Here is an 18,190-nt window from a genome sequence, read left to right as displayed (position 1 = left end):
TTTGACCTTTGTCCCTATAGTAGCGCGTATTCAGGTCAACCCCTTGCAACACAATTCCGCCCTATCGAGGTCAGACCCTTGCAACATTATTGCCATTGTTTCCCCAGTTTCCCGTACCGTGACGTCACCCCTCTCCAATTCCGTTTTTCGCTAGACAGTCCCAATACACTGTTGCTATACATCCCTATGTTAAATTCCCCTTGTCGCTTGACAGTCCCAATCCCATGTCGCTATATAGTCCCACCCATGATAAATTCCCTATGTTAAATTACTCTTGTCGCCAGGGTACAAACACCGAAATTTAACATAGAAGTCTCGTTCTCCCTAGAGTATCCCCACTCACTACTGATTTATCTCAATAGGATTTGGTTACAAGCACTTCCTGAAACAGGATCAATTTCATTGGATACCCTGCAGTGACAGACATAGTGTCAATGGAATGGATGGAACATTGTGTTGCACTCAACATGCTACAAAAATATAGAGATATGAAAAAGGACTACAGTGAGTTACCTATGTTATCTAACTAAAGCATGGGTAAGATATTATTCATATCTAATTCGTTCTTTTATCTTCGTTTGTAAACCGAATTCTCCCAAACTATACCTCCATTATAAAGTGAGGAAGTAAAACGTGAAAGTTATTTGCTGAACATACAAAAGCATTACGAGTCATACGCTTTGTTCACTGAGCTGTACATAGGTACCATTTTCTTTCATTGTAAAATATTTTTTTCAATTTCGAGGTATGTATTTATAAATTACATTTCAGATTATTTAATGCTAATTCACGTGCAAGCAAAATCATTGTCTTAGATGTAAAGGTTCAGTTGATCGTCTGTGGTTGAACACTGCTATTTGGTGATCTAATTAAATAAACCATATGGGTAAGACTGATGAACCATAAACCTGTCTTCAGTAGCGTGACATGGATTTGGTCCCGTATGAATAAACAATTTACGGTTAGCCAATTATCTGATAAATGTCATCTTCAAGGTGCAACTAACCAGGGCCGGCGCTACCATATAGACAAACTAGGCAGCAGCCTAGGGCGCTGATTTCAGGGGGCGCATTTCTCCAAATCAACAACAGTTTTGAAAAATAAATAAATTTCAGTTTTATTGAGGGTCGTTTTTTATCCTGGTTTATTTCATACAGCGACAAATAATCGGGTAGATTCAGTCTGTCCGAAACACCAGGCTGACCGGAACAAGCAAAATGAGTAAGTGAAAATCGCGCGTATACAAAACTTTCAGGACGTAATTACTTTCGCGTGTTCATATATGCCACGAGTTTTTCCGAGGAATCACGCGTATACGAAACCTTCAGTTTGACGCGGAAACCAAATTGGGGGGGGGGGTAACTCTTTATTTTAATGGTATAAACAAGGAAAGAATTGGGCAGACAACTAAGATAGGGAATTCAAAAAACAATGTGGCTTATAATCGGGTACCTTATTTGCACCATGGGCTGCACATTCCTGGACATTTTTCTGATAGCTTAGTCGACAATTTGTTATTGCTTCAGTTACATTGTTTCATTTCTATATTTATCAAACTGAAGATTCAGTTAATAAATATAATTAATCTATAGGAGGCTAAATTAATCCAATATAAAACACATGCAGTCATTCTTTTTGTGAAAGTTACAGTCATATCAAATTTACGTTAAGGAGTATGTGTAAAAAAAAAACGACTATTCCCGATGCTTGTCCAAGTCCCATCTAATGTTTTGCACTAGGTGATGTAACTGGGCTCCATCCCCCAACTGTAATATCAGAACATTCGAAGTACTATCAACTGGTTTTATCTTACTGGTGCACACTTTACTTACCTGTACTGATAGTTCTTACCTAGATGACATCTCAGTTTGATCTTTGTTAAGCCGAATATACTACGCATCGTACCAGATACATTTACTGTACATGAACTACCCACATTTCAAACTATGTATATATCAATAAAGGAAGCCTTGTTTGATAAAACTACTCATCTTAGATGAAGTGGCTGCTAGAAACATTCCTCAACTATCGACTGACAGACATTCACACCACATATACACACACCATATGATGTCCAAAAATGTGCCTTCCTTCCAAGGAATTTGATGTAACGCTAATGACATATGTGCATTAATTGTAATGTATATTTTTGTGGAACATTAATGCTTGCGCTCAAGGTAAAATTCAGGAAATGTAATTTTAACTCGCACTCGCCTCTTACTACTGGGTTTTAAATAAACTGGGTAGTGGATAGCTGATAACCGAGTATTGTATAATAGATACATATCCTTTATATCAGACAACCGGGGCTGGATATTAAATTAACTGGGCCATGGATAGTGGTTCGATGGGTAATGGATATTAAATATACTGGGTACTGGATAGTAGATAACTGTGTTTTGATAGCAGATAACTGGCTGGTGGAAATTATATAACTGGTTACAGAATAGTAAATAAACTGAGTAGTAGATAACTGGGAGGTGGATAGTGGATAACTGGGCATTGCATATTGGATAACGGGTTGCTGGATAATAGATAACAGGGTACAGTGAACATGGTCTGTGGCTAATAAAGAAACTAGAATGTGGATAAATGGGTGTCATATACTGTGTAATATGTTGATGGTTGGAAGATAACTTAGAGGTAGATATAAAATAACTGCGTACTGGATAGCAGATAACTTGATGTTGATAGTAGATAACAGGTACATGGATTTTAGATAACTTGTTGCAGGTTAATAAAAAAATTTGGTTCTGGATTGTTGAAAACTGGATGTTGTACGGTAGATATCAGGTCGGTTGATATGAGATAACTTTGTGCTCCAAAGTCGATAACTGTTACGAGTCCATGGTCTTAAACTATCTAGCAGAAAATAGCGAAAACCAAATAAGTTATACTTAGAATAAAAAGTACAATAATGGGAATTAAATCCCAAACGTTCTATCACAAGTCCAAACATATGGACTTTTTGAATGAATTCCGGTGGTATTCCAAACCAATTATATTCTTCAATGTAATTTTGTACCAATGGTCTTGATGTATCACATAGACATAATCAAAAATGAACTTGAATAAATTCACAATAATCACCAAATAGTGATTTAGTCAAAAGGTATTATGGAGCACTTTGCAATTAAAGTGAATATTGTTTCCAAAAAAAAAATGAATCGTAATAAATATTAACAGAAACTCAACTTTATTAATTAAACTATGACTGGTTTTATGAAATGGAATGAGCAATTCTGAAGTAAAAAGAAACAATTATGTACAATTTCATCATGGTAGATTGTATTTGTTCGTTTTGAAACATCTGGAAATAATTGCTTATATTAACATAATAGCTGTTAGAGTTCACTCGTTTCCTGTGGCTGTAGATGGGACAGCATTTTTTCCATATTATTCAATATTTATGAATTCCGAAGATTGACTAAGCCAAAGTCATGATAGGCCAATTACATGCCATCATTAAAATCCTCATTTTGTGGGACAGTTACAACTAAATTGACTGAATAATTAACAGGGCTATCTCTATCAATGTACTCCTTTAACATATTTAAATGGCAATGCTGTTTCTATTTGCCGCATTCCAACAGTATTACTGACATATTTTATATCAATTACGTCCTTTCTAACTGACGAAAGACCATTCTACATAGCCTGAAGAAGATTTGGAGGTATAGCCATGAGAGCCAGAACTATTTGTATTTATATCAGATCTGAATTTACTTTTTGACTTAGTAGATAAAAGATTAGTTCTGCTCCTTGACACACCTTTGAGACCTCATATTTATAATCAGAGATACAGTCAAGAATATCTGGATCTTCATTGAAAGAAGTTTTTCTTTCAGTTACTTTAATGTGATTGCCTAATTGTCTAAAATCTAGTTTAAAAAAGGATTTAAATCCAGTCATTCTTGAACTGATCCCCTAACAGAAAACAAAAACAAATGCATATCCTCGTTCCAATCTTTTTCTGTATCAAAGTAAATAATTAATTATATTCTTCAATCATTCTAAGACCTATTGGTAGTCAGGGTGACAGGCAGAAGATTTAAACCACTGAATCCCTACTTCATACATAACGTCCTGGAAATTTCGAGAAATAAAATTGTACCCTTCATCAGGCTGAACAGATTTGGAAGGGCCAAGAAGTGAGAACAAAACACTTGATCAAAACTTCTAATATAGTCTTAGTTTTAATCATCCTCAAAGGAATTGCTTCTGGAAATCTTCTGGATGCACACATTATGGTCCACAAGTATTGATTGCCTGACTTTGTTTTAGGTAAGAGACGAACACAGTCTACTATTATTCTGCTAAATTGTTCGTGAAATGCGTGAATTGATTGCAGGTCAGAATTAGGTATCTAATGATTTGGTTTTCCTACCATATTACGAGTGTAACAAGATCTACAGTATTTACAAACATAACATTTCTTCAGTCAATACATATCCTTTATGTCAAGAGAGTTTCATGGTCTAAACTAACAACAACCTGTCTAAATGACTTAGAAACAACAAAGCAATAGTTCACTGACCACTCGTCACCAACAGGTATCACAGGTGGTCTCCATTTGCTCATTAGTATCCCGTTTTTTGCAACGTAACAAACACGTGCAAATGTTTATTCAGTTTCGCTAATAACTCTCTGAAACAAACAAGTGATATCAGGATGCGTTTCCTGCTTGACAATCAGTGAGTGTATTTTGTTACCATGATTAAAAATAAAGAGAATGAGTAGTAAAAAGAGGATCACTGTGACCAATATTTGTTGAATGGTCAGTATGAAGTGCGAAAATAACCTCATCAAATGACTGACAAACAATGTGTCACCTAAAGAAATAATTTCTGATCAACGTCATTCTCAAGAGCTCTCTTTTCCATAGCTCAATGGCTTGACAAGTAGGGTATAAATCAGGGATTTCGTTTACAAAAGGATCAACTTTTTTATCCAAAAAATGCGTATCAATTACAAGTGAAATAGCCACATTTTCTTCAAATTGGTCATTTCTTGGTATAAACAAATACCGTCCAAGGGCAAAGAAAACACTGTTCCCGTTGTCACGGGTCATGAGATTAGCTCTGATAACAAGTGTATACAATGCAGACGAACATTAACAAAGCCTCACTCTGCTCCCTGATTAAGAACACTTTCACTAGAATAAGATTTCTCAGATAAAGGTAAAGTACCTGATAAGAAATGATTATGAGAAGCTTCTGTGTCCTTCAAATATTAATAGAGATAGGATTGGCAGAATCACCCACCAGTGGTAAAGATTCTTTCGAAATGAATGTTTCATATTTCTCCATAATAACAAGAAATCAATAATTCAGGTAAAGTAGAAAATAAACTTAATTTTGGACAAGTTTATTCCCTAAATACAATATTACGTTCTAACACCATATAATGAAATAAAACATATGAAAATACTAACACAAATTAAATATACAGATGGCAAATATTATTGCAGCTATAGGAAAAGGAGAGAAACAAAGGGACAATAGAGAAAACTGCTGCAAATGCAAATTCAAAAAGAAAAACAGAGAGACAAATGCAACTGTTTAAAAGAGGAAAGGGAGAGAAAGAAAGAAAAGATAGGCAAATATTAAAGGAAGAAAGGATATGCATTACAATTAAAATTGAAATTCAAAGAAAAAGAATTGACATAAAATTCGCGTTCCTATTTTGAATAAAGTACCTTTCTTGTTTATTTTATCAGAATTATTCGTGGTAGTTTTGAAGCTTTAACGTTTTCCATCAATACTTTGTTCGTCGTTTCCACATACAGATCTTGAACTTCCTGCTAATTTACAATAGAGACATGAATTACACAGATCGGTAAACCCTGATATTTATATTTTTAACCAGACCATAATATTTGCTCGTGATATATCACGAGGTCTATATCGTGATAGCTGTATGGAAGAGGCCGGAACGCTTATTCATGTGAGAAGCATAGATTGTTTTAGGAACTGAACACCATCTTTATTTCTACTGTTTATATAGTCAAAATCAATCTCTTTTTTTACATTGTAATTTGTTCATCTGATTGCAATATAAACAATTTTTAGTCGGTATTTTGAGGAATGACCATAATATACTAATTATTGGATATCCAACTGCACTAGTTTCTTCTTAATGAAACTTCGCGAATGTCAAGACTTAAGCGGGTAAAATGGAGACATAATATATTAAATGCAAATACCAAAGATATTTCATCTAGACAGAAATAAAAACTTACAAAACCTTTGATGAAAAATATCCAACATAAAGAATATATCTTAGTTCAATATATATATATGTATATAAAGAGAGAGTTGTTGTTGTTGTTGTTGAAGCTACTGGCAAGCTTTCTCATATACCCACATTAGCCGAATCCGAGACTCGAACCCACGCAGACAGAGGTGAGATGGCAGTGATCCGTAACGGAGTGCGCTTTATACCACTATACCACTCGGCCACTCGGGGCCCCCCAGAGAGAGAGAGACAGACAGACAGACAGACAGATAGATAGATAGATAGATAGATAGATAGATAGATAGATAGATAGATAAATATGCATGAATAATGTTTATATCTGTAGTGATCTGGCAAGAAACTTCCGTACAAATTTCGTATGGCAAACCCTCGTGGCAGATCCGGTAACCTGAAAATTTATTCTGTACAGGACTCAGATTTCGGAACAACTCTTCGGATCAAAAGTGGAAAAGATGAAGATAACAAGGTAAGTGTTTGTGTGTGTGTGTGTGTGTGTGTGTGTGTGTTTGTGAGCGTGTGTGTGTGTGAGAGAGAGAGAGAGAGAGAGAGAAACAGAGAGAGACAGAGACAGAGAGTGACACAGAGAGAGAGAGATACAGAGAGAGATCCAGACAGAGCATCACACATTTTAGGTAACTTTATTTACATAACATTAACTACACAATTGCTGTCTATGCCAAGTTTCAGTGATGTAATTCTGCTTCGATACTTCAAAATACTAACCATTTTTAATGTAGTGCAAAAAGTGTTCATACAAAAGTGCAGGGACTTCTTGCGTTCTGATAACTCTCACAATAGACAATTCACTATTCAGCACACCATAATATTATGTTTACAAGGAATTGTAATTCACCAGTAAATGTCAAAATTCACACTGGGAGTTCCTTAGGTACTTTTACAAGATGCCTGCGACCCTTGTCTACTATTGTGATCGTGTTCACTAGATTCATGATAAGATAATGGATAGGTACTCAGTATTGGTGAGATGTTATATATATATATATATATATATATATATATATATATATATATATATATATATATATATATATATATATATATATATATGTGTGTGTGTGTGTGTGTGTGTGTGTGTATCAGGTATACCAGGTTGGTCACTTGGGGAATGCCAATGTTCTAGATTCAGAGTAAGATAAACATATTTTCCTACATGGATAATAATCCTAATATTTAATATATACTCACGGTGAAAAATTACCTATGTATTATGTTGTTTACAAAATAAATGTCCCTAGTCAGGACCACCCACCATGAACTTGATTTTTGACTTGATTTTTGACTAAGCTGAATTACAAAATACAATTTTACATAACATATAATCATGGGAACAAATAAAAAACAATATAAATTAAATATACATAACAATACATTTATCTTCAATCACCTCTTCTTGGAATCCCGTGTTGTGTGCTAAAAATGAAATTTATCATCGCAAACGTAAAGACAATCAGGTATGTCATTAGCTGTCTACTTTCCCAACGATCATAGTGTGGATTATTTCGATTCCTATGGATTAACACCTCTGGAAGACGACATGTTAGACTTTGTGAGAAGAAATAATGTGAGATTAGAAGAAACAGATTCTATGGTGTGTTGACAATATTGTGTGTGTTTTCTTCTTCAATGCAGTCTTGGATATATGTTAGAACAGTTAATGACTTGTTTTGAGTACACTAAAAACAACGATACAGTATCGATGTGGTTTTGTACACATTGTGGTTCTATCTTGTCGTTAGCACAGAAACGTAGGCCTCGATGCCAATGACAGTGCCTTAGATCATTGCAAGTCAAGTTTGACTCCACGACGTTGTTTTCCTTGTTCGTATCTGCGTGTTTAGAACACTGTTTGCTGGATATTTCATTGGTATTTGTCTTATAGAAACGTATATTTATTATTAAACATGTTGATTTTTATGTAAAAAGTAATTGTGTTTTCTTGGTTCATATTCAAAGTGTACGAATTGTCTCTTATTTCCCTCGATTGACCTAGATCATATTTCCCTTCACGTCCTCGCAAAGAATCGGACGGATGTCTTCCGTCTCGACCGTGCTTTTGGCACATAAAGCGGGGCTTTGGCCATTCTGGGTAATTAACTATTTGTCTAAAAGGTATTACTTTTGGCTTGAGAACCTCTTTCCATAAGACTATTCTTATCGAATACGATACTTTATTAATCGTTCCAAAAGCAAACTAAATTATCCCAAACATTGCTGAACCAAATTCAATTAGTAGCAAAGACCTGTAATTATTAAAGTTTTTCGGAAAAAGTAAAACTTGTACACAAAATTTAAAATTATACTGTATGGAAAAATTTACCACTATTTAGCGTACTCTAATTACAAATGTCGCTAACACAAGATTGGTTGATACGTACCGCCTAATAGGATATACTGAGTTAAAGTTGACAATCTAGTGCTGTTCTGGCGTTTCTGGTACGTTCCTATCGACGTTTAGGAGTTTCCTTCCAAGCCCTTTTCTCTCTTGCCCACCTGGCATGCAAGATGAGTATGTGGACCGATTCCCACTGGTCGAGTAAACAAATGCCCATGAGCCACAGTTGCGTCTTAGCGGGATATTAATGCCCACCGATCGTCATTACATGATACCGTATCACGGTTCAATTCACACCCATCTTGAAAACTATGTCGCTTGGGATTCTCCGAATTTCGACAAAGCTAAGTAGAGAACGGTGCTCGTATAAAAGAGCACAGGAGCTAGACTCTAATTCTCTCCCGTGCGATAAACTGAAGATCGGGCGAATGCGACGTTAATTCAAGTCAAGTCTGTCTTGACACCATTCCTTCCATTCGTACCCCTTGGAGGTTACGTAGAAAGACTACTCAAGAGTTCTCTTCTTTTAACCGCATCGCTATTAGCAAGGTACTTCAAGAAGAAGCAGCAGCATCCATCTACGTACCTTCCCACGCATTATTCGCAACATCACATGCAGACGCTAGTCATATAACTAGCCTGCTACCAGCCTTCGGTCAGTCTATACCAGCTGAGGTCCCAGCTTCCAGCCCCAATTCAAACCCATGTGTCCAGTTTCCAGATAGTTGTCCAGTTCTAGCCGATGTTTCAGGTTCCAGTTCAAGACCAGTCATCCGGTCGAGTCTGAACAAACTAGACACCACATAATTCAGATTGTGAACATTTAGAGACGGGATATGAAATTTTGATAAAAATTAGATGCCGTATTTGCATTAAACTTTATGGTCATCATCATTCCTGTGCTATAATTATTTATATTTTTAACTCACCTCTTCAACTTAATTATATATCTAAACAAGAAATGAAATCCAAACTATCCATGAAACTAATGATTTGCCAAGTCAAATAGGGAAATTCTCTACTCGAAATTCAAGTTCAAATTAAATTCTAGTGGCTTCATTTTTGTTTTGGAACCAAAGTCTGTATCAACATACCCACGATAAACTAAATTAAAACTGAACCTGAGCAGACTGAACGATTTGTAACTACGCTCACAAACAAGTGCTAGGTTGTTATCTTACCGTATACATGGACAGAATCCTTGCACATTCCCAAGCTCCTGATAATTGCTGTACGATTTTCTGTCGCAATGAGTAGAGGCCTGGATAATGCAGGTAATCCAGGGCTGCATCCTTAAATTGCAGTAAACTTTTCATTTATTCCTTTTTAGTAAACTTAGATCATCTACAAGCTTGATGTGGGAATATTAATGCAAATACAAATTAACAACACCAAACAAAAATGTCAAAATAAAATAAGGTAAATAAAGTACCGATGAACCCTGTTAGGTAAAGCAATAGGAAACAATATAGCAATAACACCGCCCCTTCTACAACCTCTAAACATATAAGCATTACTACCTCAATCACAAAAGGAAAAGCAGTGTTGATTACAAACCTTCAATTTAATTCAACAATACCATCACCCGAATGGACGACCAGGAGATTACATTATATTACCAAAAGAATTCAGAAATTAATCAATTCATCACCTGGATGATACCATCCCAATGTTGACTGTCCCAAAAAAATATCTTTCGGATTAAAAAGTTACATCAACTCATGTAAAAAAGGGAAGGGAGGAGGGTTTACACACTGTTCTATCAGGATTGACTCTCTCCATTTCAAACAAAAAAGCCCATGAAAATTAAAGCCTGTCAAGAAATCAGATGAATAGGTCAACAAGAAATCTTTGGCAGTGGGCTTTCCGTAACCTTAGCACCGGACTCGGTTATAACACAAAAGGGATCAGTGATTACGGCACCTTCCTCAAATGAAAATGATGCAGAAGCATTCATAAATAATTGTCTCAAGTTAAAAAAAGGGAAACATTCCATGATAAACAAAACAAAATTAAAATCCCCATTACCCTACTCCGATTTTTTGCAGCTTTGTATTACTACTATAGAACAATGTCCTGAGCTGAGATGAACTCTGTTATATGAGAAAATCAAAATATAAGCATTCATACACAACATCAACATAACCAAATAAAATAATAAAGTACACCTGTTCCATAATAACCAAATTAACTCATCTACATATAAATAAATAGGAAATAGAACAATACAAATGTTATATAAATCAACAGTAAGAGGAACATTTATAAACAAAATTATTATAATAATAATAATATGGATAAAATATTATAAATATTGACAAATTCCCTCGGCCTAAGCGGGACGAACGCCCGGGATGGACACGAGACTGGCCGCTAAGACGTAGTAGTGGAAATGTGTACGTGCCTAACCTCGACCAAGAAAGTCACCCTTACGGCCCTCAAAATAGGCCTATGGGAGATGTACCTCAATTAAAAATTTAAAGGTTAACAATTAGTGTCAAAATTAGGAAATGTAGAACAAATTGACATCTCAGTCATAATTAAAAGACATAAACAAAACTAATCAAATTAAAATATATATATACAAACACAATCAAATACAACTGCTAAATTGCTAAATATTTCAGCTCTCTTCTAACTAAAATAAAATTATCTAGTTACTAAATCTTCGTATTACATTAATCAAATACTGTCTCCATTACAAAAAAATATAAAAATGGTGTAAAGTTTAAGGCTTGATCATGATCAGTCCAATTCATCCCCTATTAATCTATGTACATATATAATGTGGTTACAGGCCCAAACCCTCGTGTCCTGCCACAAAATGTGGCAATGATTGATCTTCAGATAATAATAAATTTCTCCCGAAATTGTAATAACTGATCCACACACAGCAACACAGTAGTCCAAAACCCAAACCCAACAGGTCAACTACACAATTTAGCAATAAATTCCAAATAATTATTAGCATATAATGATCCCTAAATTCAGAATATATAAGGTGGTTAAAACCCAAGATCATCAGGGCCTTCCGCACTAGGCGGAACAATTATAATCATATTAAGAAACTTTGAAACCCGCCTGATTATACCGTCAGAAAGAAACATATCAAAATTATCACATATAAAATGGTTACAACCCAAAGCTAGCAAGTCCAGCCGCACAATGTGGCAAAAGAGCTATATAATCAATGTCAACGTTTCCATATCTAATTTACCCAAGTCTTATACTTACGTATTTTAAAAAAGAAACTTTTTTCTTCTCTAACGTTAACAGAAATATCAGAGTTAACCATATTCAAAACTGGGCTCAATATCACACTTTTACAATTCGGACAGAGAGTCTTACACAAAATCCCAGTATAAAAGAACACCGTCGGTGATGTGAAACTGCTCTCCAGCCCCATTTCCTTCAATGACCGCGACCGGACATGCTATTTAGAAGTGTACAGAACACATAAAAGTGGCAGCTGATGACTCGTCTTCCTACCCGCCTATTTTTTATGTTATGGATAAGTTTGGATAAATTGCTTAAACACACATGCACTCAAAAATTGCGAACATCGAATCATTGGAACTTTTGATTCTTTATAATATGCATACGGTGTTGGATAATGTATGTAGTGTGTTGGATAGTACGTTTGTGCTATTTCATCTCCTTCTATTAATTCTCGCCCCGCTTCGTATGGGATGTTGGATAATATGGATCATGTGTTGGATAGTATGTTTATGCGATTTCACCTACTTCTTTTACAATATACCAGTTTTCGTCTGATAGTAGGTGTGGAGATTTTAGACTCTAACACAAAGGGTTTGGATTGTATGTATGGAGTGTTGGATAGTAGCTATTCCCATATTACATTCCGTATTCCGTCATAAATTTTGCATAGTAATGAAAGCGTGGGTCCTGTATTGTATATGTAGTGAGTTTAGATAGTAAGCAAAATTTGGGTGTTGGATTGTATATGTGGCTTGTTTTTAATTACAATTAGATAGGTGGATTATAAGGATTGTGTTTGGATTGTAATCAAAAAGCGACTGTTCGACTGTATATGTCGGGTAGTGGATTGTAATAAAAATGTATGTATTGGCTACTACTCAAAAAATGTATGTTGGATCAAACCATAACTGTTAACATTACATTTCCCATCCGACTTCATGAAAGTTTCAACATGGAAACAACCTATTACAACCACAAAGCTATCATTTTTGCCTGTCCCTATAAAAATTTTCTTCTACTTAATTACATTTGTCCCCATAAACGCTTTTGTTGCACATTGAGGTCAATTCTAACAAACTTTACTATCTAACCCCAATTGAGGTCAGCCACTTGTAACAATGTCAACGTTAGTCCCTATAAACCCTTTGTCTAAATAATACCAGTCCCATGTTAAATATATAGGCCTATTTAACATAGGATTTCCTGTTTCTTTCCCAAGTGTCATCTCCTTGTATGTATATGGGCTGATGTAAAGTCCCGTTCGTCCCCCCAAGTGCCACATACAATTATTAATATAGAATAACAGTTAGTTTACAAAGTATCGGGAATTATTTATTACTATACATTTTAATTTATTTTAAATGTCAACACATGCTTGATATTTTAAGAAATGCAGTTGTATTGGGTGAAAGTTGCAGTTTTTGCCGCTGGGGATTATGAGGGAAAATCAAAGTAGGGTTGAACAGTTTATGGGCATTTCACATTTGCTACCGACGAGAAATAAAAGTAACTTGAGGTCGATAACAATATTTAGAAAAGAATGTCTTTCCCAGCTGCAGCATGAGGACATAGACAAGACATGTTCCACAATGTAAATCAACTAAAATACCAAACATACCCAAAATCAATTACAGCTTCAGTTTCAAAACGATGGTCTAGACAATGTATATGTGTGTATATGTGTGTGTATGTGTGTGTTTGTGTGTTTGTGTGTGAGAGAGAGAGAGAGATTTGGATGTTTAACGTAACTGTAACAATGTTTCAGTCATATCTCTACTATGTCTGCAGTATGACAGTTTATAGTGATGTTCAGCATTGGGGCATAATGCCGCAGACATGTAAAAAGGTGTTCCACACTGTTACATAATCCTGACACCAAGCCCACCAGTCATAACACTAACCTCTTAATACAATGTTTGTGAGACTTTTCTTCGCTGGAGCATACAGTGGAACATGCGTGGTTGTTTACATTTTAAATCCTACGACAGTAGAACTAAACAGAAGAAAGCAGAACACTGTTGCTAAGAATTTTCTTGTTTAAATGTATATTAAAAATCTTAGATTTCTTACAATATATGTTTAAATTATCATCTATGATTTCAATTCATACATAATCTCTTGTATTAAATAAAGCCATAGCGATATAAAGTTTAAAAGTACTTTCAATTATTGATCTTTTTGGATAAAACTGAATGAATTTAATTACTCTTAGTCTGTAAATTTGCTCTGAAATTTGCATGAAAGTAGAACATGTGTACTCAGTAACTATGATGTAAGAAAAAGATCACTTACAGGTCCAAAACCTATGTTCCATTCGTACATTAAGGTAAAAACTCCACTTGCCTGTAACTGCAGTTTAATTCAATTCATATGTCCCATAAAATTTTTTAAAAAACTCAAAGCTAAATAAACATATCTACCATGCAGACTGACCGATGACACAACTACATTGTATATGTCCAGTCATAGCCAGTTGGGTACATGATGATTTAAATAAAATGATTGAATAAAAGGGGAATAGCTTAATTCAGAATCGACAGACTTACGCTATATCCAACTTGCTCTTTCGACCCACTCGGTACAAAAACCATATGTAGTTTGTCTATACAGAAAATTTTTACTTTCTTGGTCAAGATTCTGTATACACCTCAAGAATCGTTGCACACAGTATATGTTACCTGTTATCCCTGGAATAATTAAACTTGGTGATGACACGCAACTAGACTGGTAGTAATATATCATCATCACTAAGGTTAAGTCACTGTGACCCATACATCACATTTCACGGATATAGTTACATGTTGTGCTTCAAGTGTGTTGCTCAATCTGTGTTCATTGTGAAATCATCCAGATAAATGATTGTATTCATCTTTATTAGAAGCACTCTCTTACCAAATTAAAATGTTACTGTTACATTTCACATTTTAGTGGTTTAAGATTATGTTGCACCTGGAATCATGGAACTTGATGATCAGGGTCACGGCCTCATTAAAAATGTAGAAAACTGTAACCAATTCTATATGTTTTACTCCTTTAAATCAAAGTTCGTGCTTTAGGTTTGTGTCTCCAACAATGTCCATCCGTAAGCTTCAAATTAGATTATTATAAACATCTCTACAAGTATCCCTTGCAACGTATTAAGGTTAGTGTTACATACATTTCATATTTTACTGGATTGGATAACAGTAAGGATGTTTAATTCGTTAGTACATACGAATTCGGTTGCATTTTGTGTTTTACGCTTGATTTTCAGACACTGTTCATGCTAAATTCGTAATATTGATGCTCACTGTCATGACGATGCTCACTGTTATTTATATTTGTTCTGTTCCTAACGTTAGTTACCACCACGCTAGATTGGAATCTATTAAAGGTAGTTACTATGAGCTACATTTTATGTTTAAAAGGTGGGAGAAAATGTTTCTCCAATAGCAAATTTTCCATATTAATCACACTATATTGCATATTGTGATAGAGTATCCTCAAAAGATAAACTGTGCATTATTATGCGTGTCAGAGAAAACATTACTTTATTTTATTGTGAGACCTGCAGCTGTAGTGGCTAATCAAGGCAACTATTAATGCATGAACTATTTTTCTAATAGTAGTGATACTGTCATTCTAATATTACTCAAAGAATGTGAAATCATGTGGTGGACAATAATATTCGTTTCAAACAAATTTTAAAAACACTGTTAAAAAGTATTCTTTTTCATCAACTCGATATGATACTAATTTTATTGCAGATACAAGAATTACCTTTTCCATTGTTTTATTAAATTGTGAGTTTGCAAGCAATGTCATAGGTCAAGATCAGGATCAGTTTAGTCTGCATTTATTTTCTACGTCATAATCAATGTTTATATTAGACTGTTCAGATATGTGTAGATGCGGGCAAAGTAATTATTGATTACATTCTTTACTCTTTGAATGTAAATAATCCATCTAAGTAGTATGTAAAGAAAACCCCGTGATCAAGAAAGTAAATGGGCATAAAATGTTAACTTAAACTTAAATGTTTAAATCACACATTATACCAGCATTGACCTTCCCAGGCTGTATAGCGAAGGAGAAGAGAGGGTGAACAGACCATTTGTTGGAAAGTCCATTTACGAAAAATAAAGCCTTCTACGAAAACGAAAATACACGGTCAATAAACCCAAACCGAAGCCTCTAATCAAAAACTGAGTTTCTTTAATTGGGTTAGCTCATTTTATTACTTTATCTTTGTCGTTTGTTTTCAAATTTTTATGCGTGTTTTTGTTTACCCGTCGGACACTCATTTTCGGTTGCACCCTCCCTGCTGGTATCTTTTTATCAGAAACATTTATCAAGATCTATACGGTATCTTGATAGAGGATCACGTAATAAATTATAAATCCATGTAGGGTAGCTTGTGCTTTTGAAAAGAAGTTTTCAAATTTAATCATATCCATTTCCCCAATACTCCAAGTTTCATAAATGCTTCGCAATGTCCATGTATCAACTCCATTAAATGCAACTAAACTAGTACAGTTATCTCTGATCACCTTAGGCATTTGTGTATATCGCAAAGTATCGTAAATTCTATTTGTATTTTTATGTCTGCCTCGAGAAAATATTCTAGTTGGATTGGATTGTTTGTGCAGTCTTACATCATCATACACTGCTAAATTATTGATAAATCCATCAAGATCGTCCACGGATGGAGCTTCATCAATATCGATGATAAAATCAATAACATCATTACCATCCTCATCCCAAAACAAATTGTATTTTCATCAAATTCTTTAAGCACATCGTAACATCTCTGATCAGTTACGGATGGAGCTACCACATACAATTTGTCCCACTTGAGCCATCTTATTTTCAAATTAAGCAGTAATTGTGTTTTACCCAATCCGGATGGACCTATTATTTTCATTCTGATGGAATTCGATAATGCTGAGATATGTTTGACTGGCTCTTGTTTTCGTGTCGCTGAGAAGTCACTGATATCCATATTGTATAAATATAATAAATAATATGGATTTACAACAACGGCATATTGCAGATGTGAAGTTGATTCACTCGTTAAATTCCACACAAAATAAATCTCTCAGAGAAAAACTTGCTAGCTTCCTAGATAGATCTGCGATGAAAGGTATACTAGTATTTGGGGCCGGTAAATAATCAACCAATCATTATTATTATAATTATAAAGGAATCGGTTTATTATAGCCAAGACTATATTGTAGAGGTAGAGCAGTGATTAGTAAACGTGCTAATGCAGCACACGCCACAAGTTCTGTTGCTGCAAATTGGTTAGCGCGACAGGAACTATGGAAAATTTAATATATTTTGCTTTTACCACACGCTATTGTTTAAATTAGTAGACGTCAATCGCCAAAAGTTAATATGCGTAGCCTGTCGTTGACGTTGCAAGTAGATATAAAGAAGCACAACCACTATCAACTAAAACAGCAGCTGACGTTGTATATGCGTTTGAACGAATTTATCAATTTGGATCAGGACAACAATGTGGTCTACGATGGCCACATTTGCTTCAAGTTGATCCGGGCAAGGAATTTCTTCGTGCAATACCATATCGGACGAAAAAACATAACGTCAAAATCAAAGGATATACCGCAATTCATAGCGATCAGGCAATTGTTGAACAATTTAATCGAACACTGCTGTGCAGTTATTTGGATATCAGTATGCGAATTATATAATTCAAAAAGACAAGAGATCTCTTGAATGGGTTGCAAGACTACCAAGTGTGAAAGCTGTGTTAAATAATAAAATTGCTCGTGCGATATCTATAAAACTCATCAATGTGATCACAAAAAGCATATATCAGTATATTGATATGACTTTTCAAAACAACCAGTGCTAGGTAATGTGACTGTGAGGTATTTATATGAACCTGGTGAACTTGAAGGTGGTAAGAAAAGATCGACTGATCCTATTTGGACTGTGCCGACACATACAATTTCTCGTGTGGTAAGATCCACGGGTAGACCTGCAATCTAAAGATTAGATTTAACTGCTCCTCAACGCTGATTTGTAGGTGAACATTTACAAGTAATTCCTGAAGATACACAATTGCCACCGCATTCACTTTTGTTAACTAGCGCCTCGACGTCGATTACATTCAAGACAGGTCAGCATCACATTTTCGCATGCGTGAGCAAGATTATTATTAATTCTATATACCGTAAACTGTCGTATATATTATTTGAATACTGCCACAACATTACTGTGTTACAGCTTGCACAATGATTATTTTGCTGTTGTTTCAACGTAATAATAAATTCAACATCGAGATTCAAGTCACGTTTATTTATTTATTTTTACATTGTTTATAACCAGCTATTTTTTCTTTGCTACATCATTGTC

The 18,190-nt window shown here is 34.9% G+C and overlaps 1 protein-coding gene across 1 annotated transcript in view; it reads left to right on the top strand.

Annotated features, from left to right (window-relative positions):
- The first annotated feature begins 416 nt into the window (after window positions 1-416).
- Window positions 417-18,190, top strand: part of LOC149791731 (uncharacterized) — a 30,609-nt gene continuing 12,835 nt past the window's right edge. Inside the window, exons 1-2 of the mRNA XM_089969246.1 lie at window positions 417-537; window positions 6,584-6,724. Of these exons, the coding sequence (XP_089825372.1) occupies window positions 6,617-6,724 (108 nt within the window). The 5' untranslated portion in view covers window positions 417-537; window positions 6,584-6,616. The remainder of the gene's footprint in view (window positions 538-6,583; window positions 6,725-18,190) is intronic.

The sequence above is a fragment of the Sinohyriopsis cumingii genome, chromosome 9, assembly GCF_028554795.1.
Source record: "Sinohyriopsis cumingii isolate HCF-2022 chromosome 9, ASM2855479v2, whole genome shotgun sequence".
In the NCBI taxonomy this organism is placed as follows: domain Eukaryota; kingdom Metazoa; phylum Mollusca; class Bivalvia; order Unionida; family Unionidae; genus Sinohyriopsis; species Sinohyriopsis cumingii.
The sequence above is the reverse complement of the archived record's forward strand: the minus strand, read 5'-3'. Positions and strand labels throughout refer to the sequence as shown.